The following is a 13,712-nucleotide window of genomic DNA, read 5'->3' as shown; positions in this document are numbered from 1 at the left end:
CTTTGTGTAGAAAGGTCAGATTGCAGGGGTTCAAAATATCCCAGAGAGATGCTTCTCTTAGAGTTTAGTCAGTGGAGATCAATTTCGTCCAGAGGGGTCTGGGCTAGTTTGTCCCAGATGGCCGGGAATATAGGCTTTGACTGTCCAGTAAGTTTGGGGTTTAAAATTGCTGGCATAATGGGTGAGGGGGATCCGATAAGAGAGGGGGATAGGGACCTCCAAACAGCCAGTGTACCCATTATGGTGGGCAGGGCTTTAATATGTGGTGGTGGGGATCTAGACGGAAACCACAGGTCGGGCTTAGAGATCTCTTGGGGGGAAGCTAGTTCAGGACCTGAGGGGGAGGCGGTAGAGATGGTAGAGGTATGTCTAGCTGGTAGTGGAAAGGCCAAGTTGATCCAGTTATTTAGGTGTATAGCTTTGTAGTAGGGATCGACGTCTGGAAGGCTAATGCCTCCCTTGTGTCTCTGTTGTGTTAAGAGTATATGTGCTGTTCTGGGTTTCCTGCCCTTCCAGAGAAAGCGGGAGAACGTGCTGCGTATCGAGTGGAATAGAGTGGCCGGGAGTTTTATTGGGACCATTTGCATAATGTATAATAGTTTAGGGAGTATGTAGGTTTTTAAAAGATTTTTTCTACCTAGCCAGGAGATAAGAGGTAGATCATATTCTTTAAGAAGAGATGTGATTTCCGTTAGGATGGGAATATAATTTAGTTGATATAGATCAGGTAGGTTTGATGATATCCTTATTCCTAGATATTTTATCGCATGAGTGGTCCAGGAGAAAGGGGAGATAATCTGGATTTGGGATTTGAGTACTGGGGGTGTGTGTATACTCATGAGTTCAGATTTGGAAAAATTTACTTTAAAGTTAGAGACAGCGCAAAGGTCTAGGAGGGTGTTTTCAATGCGAGGGAGGGAGTGTAGGGGATCTGAGACAAGGAAGAGAAGGTCATCTGCGAAGGCAAGGACCTTCCTTTCAGGACCGTGTATCCTAATGCCCGAGATGAGAGGGTCTTGCCTTATCTTTTGTAGAAGGGTTTCCACTACCAGTATGAATAGGGTGGGGGAGAGGGGGCAGCCCTGTCTAGTGCCGTTTGATATGTGGAAGGGAGGGGAGAGAGAGTCATTAATTTTCAGTCTGGCATGTGGTTGGTCATAGAGTGAGAAAATGGCGGAAACAAAGAGAGGAGGGAAGCCAAATTTTTCTAGTGTAGATTTCATATAAAGCCAGTCTACTCTGTCAAATGCCTTCTCGGCATCAATGCCGAGAAGGACGGACGACAGTTTGAGTGAATTGCCGCTGTGAATAGCCTGAAAGAGTTTTGCCATGTTATTACGTCCCTCTCTGCCGTATACATGTGCCTCCTGTGTCTGTTTTGGCCACTTGTCCCCACGTAAGAGAGCGCTGCAAGTAGCGGTGAGGTGGGGGAGCAACGTGTCGGAGAATTTTTTGTAATATAATAGGGAAAGCCCGTCTGGGCCAGGGCTTTTCCCAGGAGGGAAGCTCTTGATTATTTTGGAGATTGAGATTGTCATGAGGAATTTGTCTATGAGGGGTTGTCTGGCTGAGTGTGTGTGTGTGTGGTGGTGGGGGGGGGGGGGGGGGGTAGATCTTCCAATGCAGATAGATTGTATAGTTCAGAATAGAAGTTTTGAAAAGCTTCTGCTATTTTGAGCGTCATGGTGTGTTTGGTGCCCGAGTGGTCTGTTATAGAGTGGATCTGTGTTTTGTCTTTGGCCTTTTCTTATAAGCGAAGACATGATCCTTCCCCCTTTATTCCCATGGGCGTATAGTGAATGGCGATAATGTAGGAAAGATTTGGCTGATTTGGTATATAGGAGGTTTTTGAGTCATTCTCGCAGCGCCTTAAGCTCAGAGAGCATTGAGCTTAACTGGGAGCGTTTGTGAAGTTTTTCTATGGTGGAGATTTGTGCTAAAGTAGAGTCAACCTCCTTTTGGCGTTCTTTTTTTACTCTGGAGCCTATTGCTATGAAGATGCTGCGTGCAAAGGCTTTGTGCGCTTCCCATATCATGGGGTATGGAGTATCCTTGTGTAGTATTGGTGGAGAAATATTCTCCAAGTTGTTTAGATACCTCTTCCCTGATTGAGGTAGAGTCGAGTATGGACTCATTTAATCTCCATCTCCACTCTTTTGGGGGGAGTTGGGAAAGCAGGAAGGTTGCCGTAACCGGCACGTGATCAGAGACCGTTATTGATCCTATAGTTGCCTCGGTGAGAGAGGCAACTATGGATCTGCTGGCTAAGATATAATCCAGTCTCTGATACGAGTTGTGTATTCCAAAGTGAAACGTGTAGTCCCGTTCATCTGGGTGATGGAGTCTCCATGTGTCTATAAGATCCAGCTTCTGCAGCTTCGTTTGAAGCCTGTTGAGAGCAGCAAAGGAGATTGCTGAGTGCTTGGTGGATGCGTCTAAGAGTGGGTTGAAGGTCACGTTAAAGTCGCCACCCAGTATGACTGAGCCTTGTGCGAATAGTTTTAGGTCGTCTAGGACTTTTGAAAGCCATGCAATTTGACCAGTGTTAGGGGCATATATGTTGGCTAGTGTGTATGTAGTGGAAGCAATAGTTACCCTTAAGAACAGGACTCTGCCGTCTGCGTCTGTGTGCTGCTGGAGGATCTTATGAGGAATCGATTTATGTAGGGCGATCGTGACCCCCTTGGAGGCCGAGGTAGGGTGACAGGAGTGATGCCATGTGGAGAAGTGCCTGACCGGTAGTTTAGGTATCTTCCTCTGTTTGAAATGAGTCTCCTGTAGGAAAAGAATAGAAGATTTAATTTTGCGAAGTATTGAGAATACATGCTGACGCTTATTAGGGCTGTTGAACCCTTTGACGTTGAGAGAGGTTGCAGTGAGGTCCGTCATATTAGGCTCGGGAGAGCCCACCACCTAAGAGTCCAAAGGATAAGGATATGAAGAGGTATGGGAGGAGGGAGGGGGGGAGGGGTTAGGATTGAGAGTAAGCTGGGTTTAGGAAGATATAAGGTGGAATGTGGAGGGGGAGGGATGGGGGGAGGTCAGGTAAGACAAGACAGACAAGGAAGGAGGGAGCGGGTGGGAGGGCGAAGGGTGGAGATAGGGGTAGAAGGCAGGATAGCAAGTGCAGGAGGGAGTAGGGGGGGTGTAGAGAGAAGGGAGAGGAAGCTACTTATGTACAATGCCTTCTTCGTGTAATTGGAAGTGAACAGTTATAATGCTGTTTGAATTGAGGCTCAATAGGATCCTAGCATTCTTAACAGGGCAATGCTGGATCCCGTGGGGAAGGGGTGATTCTGGAGGTGGATTACGAGAAAACTAACTAACCGCTGGGTATGTGCCGGGTATGTGCCAGGAGAACTGCTGATTGGCAGGGTGAGGTAGAGGTAGGGGGGAGGGGTCGTTGTATAGGTAGAAGTAAGGGGGAGATAAAGGGGTGGAAAAGGGTGTGGGGGAAAGGGGGTAGTTGCGTGGCGGTTTCAGCAGTCTGATATAAGATTTCTCAGATAGGGAGAGTGAACATTCATGAGAGGGAACATAGTGAGAGAAATAAAGAGAAAACATAGGTCCCCTTAAATATCTATCGCGGTGACAGGCCTGCTTCAATAGAGGAGTGAGAGTGTCGTTGTGATAAGGCAGCTTTATGTGCTGTAGTGAGCAAAATGAAGCTCAATTATTTGCAACGATGAGCAGTGAAAGGATCTATGGTGTGGGCAGGCCTGTCAGGCGATAACTGGTGTGCAGAGGGGGTACATTTTCAGCAGAAAATAAGAAAAACAGGTTGTAAGTTAAAACTTAAAACTTCAGGTCTCAGTGGGCCATTATGCAGTCTAGAACTAATGCATTATAATGGCTCAGTCAGATCAGGAAAGGCCATCCACTGCCCTGGTGTGAGCGATGGCGGAGAGCGTCCCTTCAGATGGGGTGGGATGATTGTTTGGAGGGGGTCTTCTTGAGTTTGGGTTGTTTCGGTTTGGAGGATGCGGTCCACGGAGTGAAGGCGGGTAGAACCGGTAGGGGGTCAGTTGGAGAATAGGGCATCCCCGAGGGGACATCAACGGGTTGAAGGCCCAAGTTAGGCCAAGCATCGGCTAAGTCCTCCGGTGTGTATGGCAATTCTCCTCCCGTTCCTAATGACAGCGATTCCGAAAGGGTACAGCCAGGCATATTGTAGGTTATTGTCCCTTAGAAGCTGGAGGAGGGGACGCATAATTCTCCGCTTAGCCAGCGTGGAAGGCGCAATGTCTTGGTATATCGCTATTTCAGCGTCTGCGTAGCGGATGGGACGTTTGTCTCTCGCTGCATCTAAAATGGCGGCTGTGTCCACAAAGGACAGTAGGCCACATATGACGTCCCTTGGGGGATCAGTATTCCTGGGCTTAGGTCTGATTGCCCGGTGGATCCGCTCAATAATTATGGCATCAGCTCTGTCTGAGCCTAGTAAGTCAGTAAATATATCTTTGGCTATTTTGGGTAGGGCGTCGCTGGACCAGGATTCAGGAAGTCCCTTGAATCGCACATTTTTGCGCCTACTTCTATTTTCCTGGTCTTCCAGGAGAGTTAAGGCTGTATTGATCAGGTCAGTGTGATCGTGGAGGTTTGCCGCCATGGCGGCTGCATGCGCGGTAACCTCTTAGACGGAGTTCTCAAGTGCCTCTACTCTGAACCCCACTGCTCGTACCTCAGACTTGATGTCCGCTAGCTCGGATTGGACCGGTTTAAGGGCTTGAGTGAGCGTCTTCTTCATGAAGGATTTCAAGAAGGACGTGGTAAGTGGTTCGCCCTGATCACTATCTGCGACACTCCCATGTTCTGAATCTTCAGCGTTACCTTGCTGTGAGACAGTGACGGGCACCATCTTGAATGGTGTGGCAGGGGAGCGTGTGTTCTTTCTCATGAAATTTGTAAGATTGCCCTGTCTTCTTTTCTTTCCTGGAGTGCAGTGAGGTTGCCTGAATAGATCTCTGCCAACCTTGCTCATTTTAGGTGCTGTAGAGAGGCTCTTAATGGCAGTTCTCCTGCACAGGCAGACGGAGCGAGGTTCACATGCGTCTGCTCTGGTGTGCGGTCAAACTCCGCCCCCCGTAACAGTGGTTTTTAAAGAGGGTTGTCTCATGAAGGGCATATAGACATCACAGAATGGTAACTACTTCTCAGGACTAAAGTTGACCGAACCTCGGAAAATCCTAGGTTCGATCGAACTCGAACATACCCGAACCTTCCGCATTAGATTGCTGATGTCTTCACGGTCCATGCAGAAGGAGGAGTATGCCAGGGGACCCCCTGGAATTCCGAGATTCAGCCTAGGTAATAGGCTGAATCCCTGAATTCCAGGCGGTCCCCGGGAACTCTCCTCCTTCCCCAAGGACTGGGAAGACATCAGGTGTCTTAGCTTAAAGTAGTACTGCGGCCCCCTTTACTTCATGTTTACCACACCGGCAACAAGTTTAGCTCTTTCACATTCGATATATACCGGTATAAAAGTATGTATTTTTTTCTGCTCTAATATCACTTAATTTCATTGGTAGACAGTGTCACCTAGGCAGGGGCTTCACAACAATTTCGCCTCCTGGGAAAAGGGGGTCTAACTGCTGTGAACACCCACCTAGGTAACACTGTGCACCACACAAACTGGCACACAGTAAAGGGGGCTGACAGTATACCTTGGAAGCAGGAAGCCTGAAAGGAGTTGTCTCTTATTAAACTCCCCCTTAAAGATTGTCCAGGATTAAAAAAAAAAAAAAAAAAGCTTTTTTCCAAAAACAGTGCTGCATCTGTCTTTAGGTTGTGTGTAGTATTACAACTTAGGTGCATTCTTTTCAATGCAATTGACTTGCAATACCCCCATAGAAACCAAGAGTGGTGCTGTTTCTGGAATAAAACATAACCATCAAATATATTGACAAGGTATTGACTAGATGTCCACCATTGGGCACCTGAATTAAACAGTTAAACAGAGCTAGAAGCAGTTGGCTGTAATCACTTCATAGTGACTGGGCTTGGTTACTACAGCTCAGCTCACATTCACTTGAATGGAAGTTGAGCTGCAGTAATGAGGCACAACCACTACACAGTGAAGGGAGCCAACTGCTTTTGGCCCTATTCAATATGTAGTGTGGGTATAATAGGTGTCTGCTCCTTACTCATCGGCGATTGATGGCCTCTACTGAGAGTAGGCCATCAATCATACTGAGGCCATCATCAAACTCAAATAAAAATCTGCCTTTGTTTTTTCTCTACAGCCTCACTCCGAAATCGTTTCAAGAGATGTGAGATTGAAGCGATCCAGGGCGAAGTGAGGAAAATGTGCAACTACAACAAAATTCTGTCCACCAAAAAGAACATGGATCATGTGAACAAAATTCTAAAGGCCAAGAGGTTACAGAGACAATCCAAGACTGGCAATAACTTTGTGAAGAAGAGGAGAGGTCGCCCAAGAAAGCAACCGGTCTTGTTTGACGATGACTCTAGAGACCAAATGCCTGTTCTGGAGAAATGTGTTGACCTCCCCAACAAACGAGGTCAAAAGTTCCACTCGCAGGAACCAGAGGGAAAAAAACAAGACACAGTCATGGACACCATCGAAGCAGTCATTCATATGGCAAGAGAAACACAAAATTCTCGAGGGCCAAGAAACGGAAAGAGGAAATTCATGGAGGAGGAGGTGGTGAAGACAAAAAGACACAGGAAAAGACGAGGGGAATCTGAAAATAACCCCTGAGATCACTACAGACTGATGTTTAATTTGATAATCAGGCCGACAATTGATGTTAAGGGTTGATCCCCATGAATGGTTGCAGCATTTTCTTTTTTGCCCCACCCCCCCTTCCTTTATCTAACATTACAATACGACTGCTTTGTACTACAGCTAAAGTACAAATCTTTTAGCACTAGATTTCACATTTGTACCTTCATGCTATACCCTATGTAATTGTGAAAAAAAGTCAACCTGTGTTGTATATTTAGACAATGTACTTTTTATTTCAGGGTAATGATATATTCTCCTCCATTCCAGAACCCAACAGAAGGTTCTGTAAAATATCAATAGCAGTACAAGAGATTTCTGGTAATAGACATGGCGAGTATTGGTGGTGGGGGGGGGGGTATCAACAGGATGGTATATTATTTTTTCCCCCCTCATTTCTTCACCATAATGAAATTTTGGAAATGAATGTGTAAAACATTTTTTGCCATGGTCTTCTTTACGATTTATGTAGATACGCATCCCATCCATATCTCAGCCCTTTCATTACTTTAAGTATGGGTTCACTTTAGTGCATTTTTATGAGCCTTTGGAGACTGGCTAAGCACCATAAGGAATAGAAAAAAAAATCTAAATTTCTTCTATTTTTAGAATTTGTTCCCCCTATCAAACCTGGATGGAGTTTAATACACATAGAGGTCAGCTTTAGTTTTTGGAGGCTGCAGACTCCCCCCTTTTGGCAGTACTCATATATTGCACCTTAACCACAATACATGGCACTGTCATACCCAACAGGTGCAGTGTGTTGCCAACAAATTTTCATAAAGTAATGTATATTTTTGATTTTAAGCAATTACCGAAAAGGCTGTATACCTGAATAACTACTAGAATGATCACAGACTTACTGATAGTTGTTACAGTGGAGCAAGTGTTCTTATCTTAAAACTATAGGATATCATAACTGCAATTGTTCACACTTTAAGCCACTTTGGGAAGGAGGAACTCCAATTGTGGTTGCCTTAATAAAGTATTTTTTTTTCTGTTGTACATAATGTAATTATAAACTTTTTTTCAGTCTGCATGATTGCAAACTGACTGTGACTTTAAGTCTGTCTATTGGTCCATTAGTCCAATCTGAAACGTAGCAGCTGATTTAAGGCCCAAGAAAACAAAAACAATAAAAAATCATCTAGATTATGGCTCTCGAACCAAAACTGATTGAATTAATTCTGGATTAGATGGTAGGAGGCACACTGTATAGAAAGTACTATGGCTCTTCGAGAGTCCCAGTATGCCTCATCAATCATAAATTACAGTACTTTATTATAAACAAAGTAGGATCTTAAAACTTTAGTTTGTTCTTTAAACAATTACTAAAATTATAAGATTATCTTTATATCCGTTAAAAAAAATTGCACTTAAAATGAATTCTAAATTTTTATTTTATTTTATTTTTTGCAGTTTTAACTGACATAATTTATATATATAAAAAAAAAAATTCAACCTACTTCTGCCCTGGAAATGAATCCAGTGCTGGAAAAATTTTAATTTTATTTTAGAAATTTTAGTTTCTATGGGGCATTTATAGATTTTAGGGCAAAAATACTGCCAGATTTAACTTTTTCTTTTTAAAATAATGTTAAATATTAAAGGAACGGGAGACACTTGTCTATAATGGAAATTTAACCAATTTCTAATTGCTTGAGTCATAATGTAAACCAAGAGCGAGATCACGACTTTACCTTCGAAACACTTTGAAGGAGTTTGTTGCTTCATTAAAGTGTTGAGGAACGATCAGCTTCTTCATGTACATCTTGAATTCTTAGTCATACACTTTCTTGGGCCATGTTGAAAGCCATAACAATAATAATAATGTACAGAAGCCCTCAGGGCCACATAGATTACCTAGAATTTAATAACTCATGGCATGACCAGTTCCATAGTGAATATTTTTTGAGAAAATAGATTTCACTTGTGATACAGGTGGCTTCTCAATCTCAGGTGCAAGACTATCGACAATTGATAATTTCAAAAATTTGGTTCCAACAACTTGATATCATCCGTGTAATTTTTTACATTTTTTTTTTCTCCAGGACCAATTTGGTTACCATGTATGCACTACAGAGGCCCCACAATTGCTCATATAGCTGTAATTTTTTTTTAGGATATGTGTCTTTTTTAGGTGTTTTTTACCAATGTGTGTTAGCATGTAGACTTCGTCACACATTTTTTTGCTTCAAAGTTTAATATATGCCAGTAAACCCATTGCAGAGTACAAAGGAAAGTTTTTGTTAACTGTATATAATAAGCATGCTAATGAGTTAAAATAGGTTCAAACAGTGTTATTGCATTTAGGGTTTTGCTTAACAGAAATGAAAGATTTAGGGTTACGATCATGTAACTGTCTGGATATCCATACTATCGAGAAAGTGTAAAGCTCATGTATTCAAGTGTGACAAAATGGGCTCTTAAGTTTGGCTACATATGTATTCAGTGCAGATCTTTTTCACTGCAATGTTGCATGTACCTAAAAATCAAAAAAAGTTATTTTTTTGGTGTAATAATCAAAATTAAAAATTTAGTTTTGTTATTTTTGTGTCATCCGTAGCTTACTCGCAGTCTCGGCTGTTTTACCCATTAAGAATAATACAGTCCCCCAGTTAAATTCAAAAGCACATCTCCACCCCCCACCCCCCCTTCTTCCTCCTCAGTTTAATAAATCCCATATATGTCTATATTTACACTACAAGGAAAGGAAGACATTATATCGATAAGTGAATGAGCTGCCAATCTATCAACGTCGGGGGTGTTACGTTTCAGTCCCGCGTTGCTTTTTTTTTCTAAGCTATTTCTTAAGTAATGCACATGAAATGTTATATATGTATATATTTAAGGAAGACAAAAAAAAAAAAAAAGAACGGGGCACAAAATTGTTTTACAAGTCGTGCTGGCTAATTTTTAGTTTGTATTCATAAGTGGTTTTTAAAAGCCTTTTTTAAAGTGTACTTGCATGTTCTACTTTGATTGTATGTAAACATATTTTAGAACAAAAAAAAATTGTATTTGTATTTTATTGAATATAGAGGCAAGAAGAAACTTGTACATTGTTTGAAATGTTCTTTTTGTAACAGTTTTTATTCATGAAGCATTTTTGTACATTTAAAAATGAAAAACGGAAAAAAAACTACAAAATGAATATGAAATTGCTGTTATATGATGCATAGGTACATCAGGCATGCTTTCTTGTCATGCTGTGTCATGATCCTAGATGTTGGTTTTTAAACTTTTTTTTTTTTTTTTCTAAAAGAAAGCTCGGTTTTTTGGCTACCAAATCCGGTTAGCAGTATAGAGCACTTAACTAAAACAAAAAAACAAAAAAAAAAATAATAATCCTATTCATATGTTATTCATTGTGTGAAATTAAATGAATTCAATTCAGACTAATTTATTTTGTGGATTCTTTATTTTTATTTGACAGGATTTGTTTTATTTAGCTGCATTATTAATGGTGGCCATACTCTTTTTAGGCTGGTTTTACACTGGCTAAAATTTTAGCAAAAATTGGCAAAAAAAAAAGCAGGGCATTTTTTCAAGCAAAAATGCTGTGGCCAGATGTTAGCTGTGAGTCAGTGGAATTTTATGAAATACCATACTTGGCTGGGTTTTTGTGGCATTTTTCTATCCTCTCTAGCATTTTTTTTTTGCTCTGGGGCAGTTTTTCAAAGATCTCAGCATGCTGAGGGTTTGGTGTTTTTTTTCTACTTTTCTCTCTTAATAGACTTTCTTCTGGCCGTCTTAAAATGCCAAAGGCAAAAAATAAGAAATAAAAAAGAAAGCCATCCACACTTAAAGTCAAAACCCCAGGAAAAAAACAAAAAACATAATGGCTTAAAAAAAAACATCAAGATAATCTTTGGTAGTTTTTCTGTTTTTAGTTTTTAGTGTGTGGGGGCACCTTCAAGGGTTATGTGGAGAGCAGGAAAGGCCACCATTGCACAACTTCCCTATTCTGCCCATCCTTGCTGATACTTCCACAGATGAGAGGGGACGGGAGTATGTTGTGGGCAGTGATCAAGATGTTGCCAATTTCTCTGACATCGGGAAGCTATTGGACATTGTGGGTGTGGTTTTGCCCAAATGCAATGCCCGAAGTGCCAGCAGTATTACCCCGCCCCCTCTCATCTGCGGAAGTTATTAGCACAGAAGGGAAGAGGAGGTAAGTGGAGCACCAGAGAACAGACACAATAGGACCATTCCTGCTCTCTGGATATCCCCTTTTATAGCTGCTGGACAAACATTTATCCAACTGACCGCTATCTCTCTCCGTCTCCGATACACATGAATGCTTTGCATGATGCAGTGTTCAGTGGGGAGAGAAGGAGCAAAACATCTTACCTGTCCAAGAATCAAAAAATTATGTCTCTTTCCTGAAGGGGAGTTGGGAGGACCCCTAACTCTTTTGGCTCAGTCCTGCTAAAGTTGATTGGTTCAGCCATCTTTTGACAAGATGTTCACATGGTGTTTTGGAAATACATTGCTAGTGTACGACAGAATCCTTTCAAAAGATTTTCAGACATATGCCTGTTGAGTTTAATAAGCCAAATGTAGTCTACTAGTGACTATGCTGGGTCTATTTCTTGACCATATACTTTTTATTACACTGAAAAACATAGTCTATTACACTTCTGAGTAGAGTTGATCGAACCTCGGGGAATCCTAGGGTTGATCGAACTCAAACATTCACAAAACTTAGGTAATAGGCTGAATCGCGGAATTCCAGGTGGTACCCGGGCACTCTCCTCCTTCCCCACGGACCGGGAAGGCATCAGCAATTAAATGCGGAAGGTTCGTGAATGTTTGAGTTCGATCAAACCTAGGAATTCCCGAGGTTCGATCAACTCTACTTCTGAGTTCCACAAACAAAACATACGTTCGCCCAAAGTTGAAATGATGTCTACTAAAGTCTGTACGTGCCCTGCAGTATACATCAGAATACAGGGTATGTCCCATAATGGACCTTCCAACATTGTTATCTAAATGTAACTTTTGGTGGTTTTATGAGATGATGTATGTGAGTTGCCAAAAAAAAACAAAAAGAGTGCATCTTACTTCTATGGGGTACATGGTATTGAGGTAAAAAAAAATACTACATGGCTAATCCTTCTTTAACCCTACATTTGCCATCAATTAAAATTTTTATAAGTATACTTTTATAAGTATAAATTTTTCCCAGGATTCCATAGGGCTGCATCCATATTTGTCAGCAGGTATTCAAATGCCGAGCAGCCCGGCTCAAGCATGCTCGAATTGTGCTCATCTCTGATACTGAATTGTCAGCTGGTCTTGTAGAAATCTCCATTCTCATCTGCCATAATGAAGCTTTTCCTGATCGGTAGATTTGGGTAACTATGGATAACCATATCGGGTGAGTTCTGTTAATGTCCTATTGAATGAGGGCATGAAACTTACCCAGCGTGGATGTATCCTTGGTTTGTCTCCTGGCAGCTGTAGACTGAAAAAGCTTCATCAGGACCAGTAGCATTAAAGGGGTTGACTAAGAAGATTGAAGGGGGTGGGCAATGTCGATGGTACGGGTACTGAATTGTTGTGATGACAGCACAGGACAATTATGTTGGATTATGCATAGATTCAGCTCAATGCCCTAGTGTAACTTATAGAATACTAGTTGGGATGCCATGTGTAATCCATTTAACATTTGCATTCAGTGTTCTTATCCTTAAATCAGGATCAATTGTGGGTATTTAAAGGGGTAATCCCATCGCATCCAGAGGATAAGGAATAACAAGCTAATCACTGAGGGTCTGATCGCTAAGACCCCCACCATTCCTGAAAATAGAAACACAGTCGTCCCCTCAATGAATGGAGTGATCACCACACCCCACAGAAAATGAATGGAGTGATCACCACACCCCATAGAAAATGAATGGAGTGATCACCACACCCCATAGAAAATGAATGGAGTGATCACCACACCCCACAGAAAATGAATGGAGTGAAGGCACAGTGAGAACTTTATTGCGAGCACTATTGTGTTTCCACTCTCAGGATTGATGGGGTCCAATGACGACATATGGAAGAGGTTTTAAATAAGAGGAAGGTACTTCTCTTCTGTCTTCCAACATGCCCACCACAGGATTTTCTATTCCGTTAAAGGGGTTGGCCACTTTATAGTAAAAATGTTCAGTGTACAGTATTAGTAAGTGTAGTCACTGTATATACTGACTGCAGCTCCCTGTGTACCTCATAGAGCTAATATCAGACTCCTCTCCTCCAGGCTGTTTTCTCCTGCTCTGTGGTATTTCTGTCCATAAGATGGCTGACATGGAGGATCATGTGACTATGCCCCGCCCCCAGTGTGGAAGACACTGGGGACGAGGCATGGTCACATGCTCCTCCATGTCTGCCATCTTATGGACAGACTCACCACAGAGCAGGGAAGCACAGCCTGGAGGAGAGGAGTCTGATATTAGCTCTATGAGGTACACAGGGAGCTGCTGTCAGTATATACAGTGACTACACTTACTAATACTGTACACTGAACTATTTTACTATAAAGTTGCCAACCCCTTTAAATACCTACAAAGGTCAGATATTAATTTAACAGCATGGAAATAAGTATATTGTTGTTGGATTCCATATGGATCTTACCATAATTCTGCATGGAGTAAAAATGATTTGGACAGTGGGGCAGAACCTATGGCTCATGAGAGTATAAATAAAGTTCAGGGGCAGAACCTTTTCTCTGCCATACTGTGCAAGCCGATCACCAACCATCTACAATATTATCTACTTATTGTCTACCAGAAATTATTCAAGATTCGCAATCCATACCCCAACTGATATAACTATACTCACCAAAGAACATAAATTAAAGAACCTTTCTTACATATATGGTCAGAAAGAAGGATTTTAATGGTCTAAACCAGGTTTTGAGCCGTATTGATTACAGTAAAGGGGTTGGCCAGCTTATAGTAAAATACTTCAGTAT

At 42.0% G+C, this 13,712-nt stretch overlaps 1 protein-coding gene across 1 annotated transcript in view; it reads left to right on the top strand.

The window, feature by feature from the left end:
- The window catches only part of SETBP1 (SET binding protein 1), a 153,850-nt gene extending 145,192 nt beyond the window's left edge, over nt 1-8,658 (top strand). Inside the window, exon 5 of the mRNA XM_069963249.1 lies at nt 6,243-8,658. Coding sequence (XP_069819350.1) covers nt 6,243-6,721 — 479 coding nt within the window. The 3' untranslated portion in view covers nt 6,722-8,658. The remainder of the gene's footprint in view (nt 1-6,242) is intronic.
- The last annotated feature ends 5,054 nt before the right edge of the window (nt 8,659-13,712 follow it).

The sequence above is a fragment of the Dendropsophus ebraccatus genome, chromosome 3, assembly GCF_027789765.1.
Source record: "Dendropsophus ebraccatus isolate aDenEbr1 chromosome 3, aDenEbr1.pat, whole genome shotgun sequence".
In the NCBI taxonomy this organism is placed as follows: Eukaryota; Metazoa; Chordata; class Amphibia; order Anura; family Hylidae; genus Dendropsophus; species Dendropsophus ebraccatus.
The sequence above is the reverse complement of the archived record's forward strand: the minus strand, read 5'-3'. Positions and strand labels throughout refer to the sequence as shown.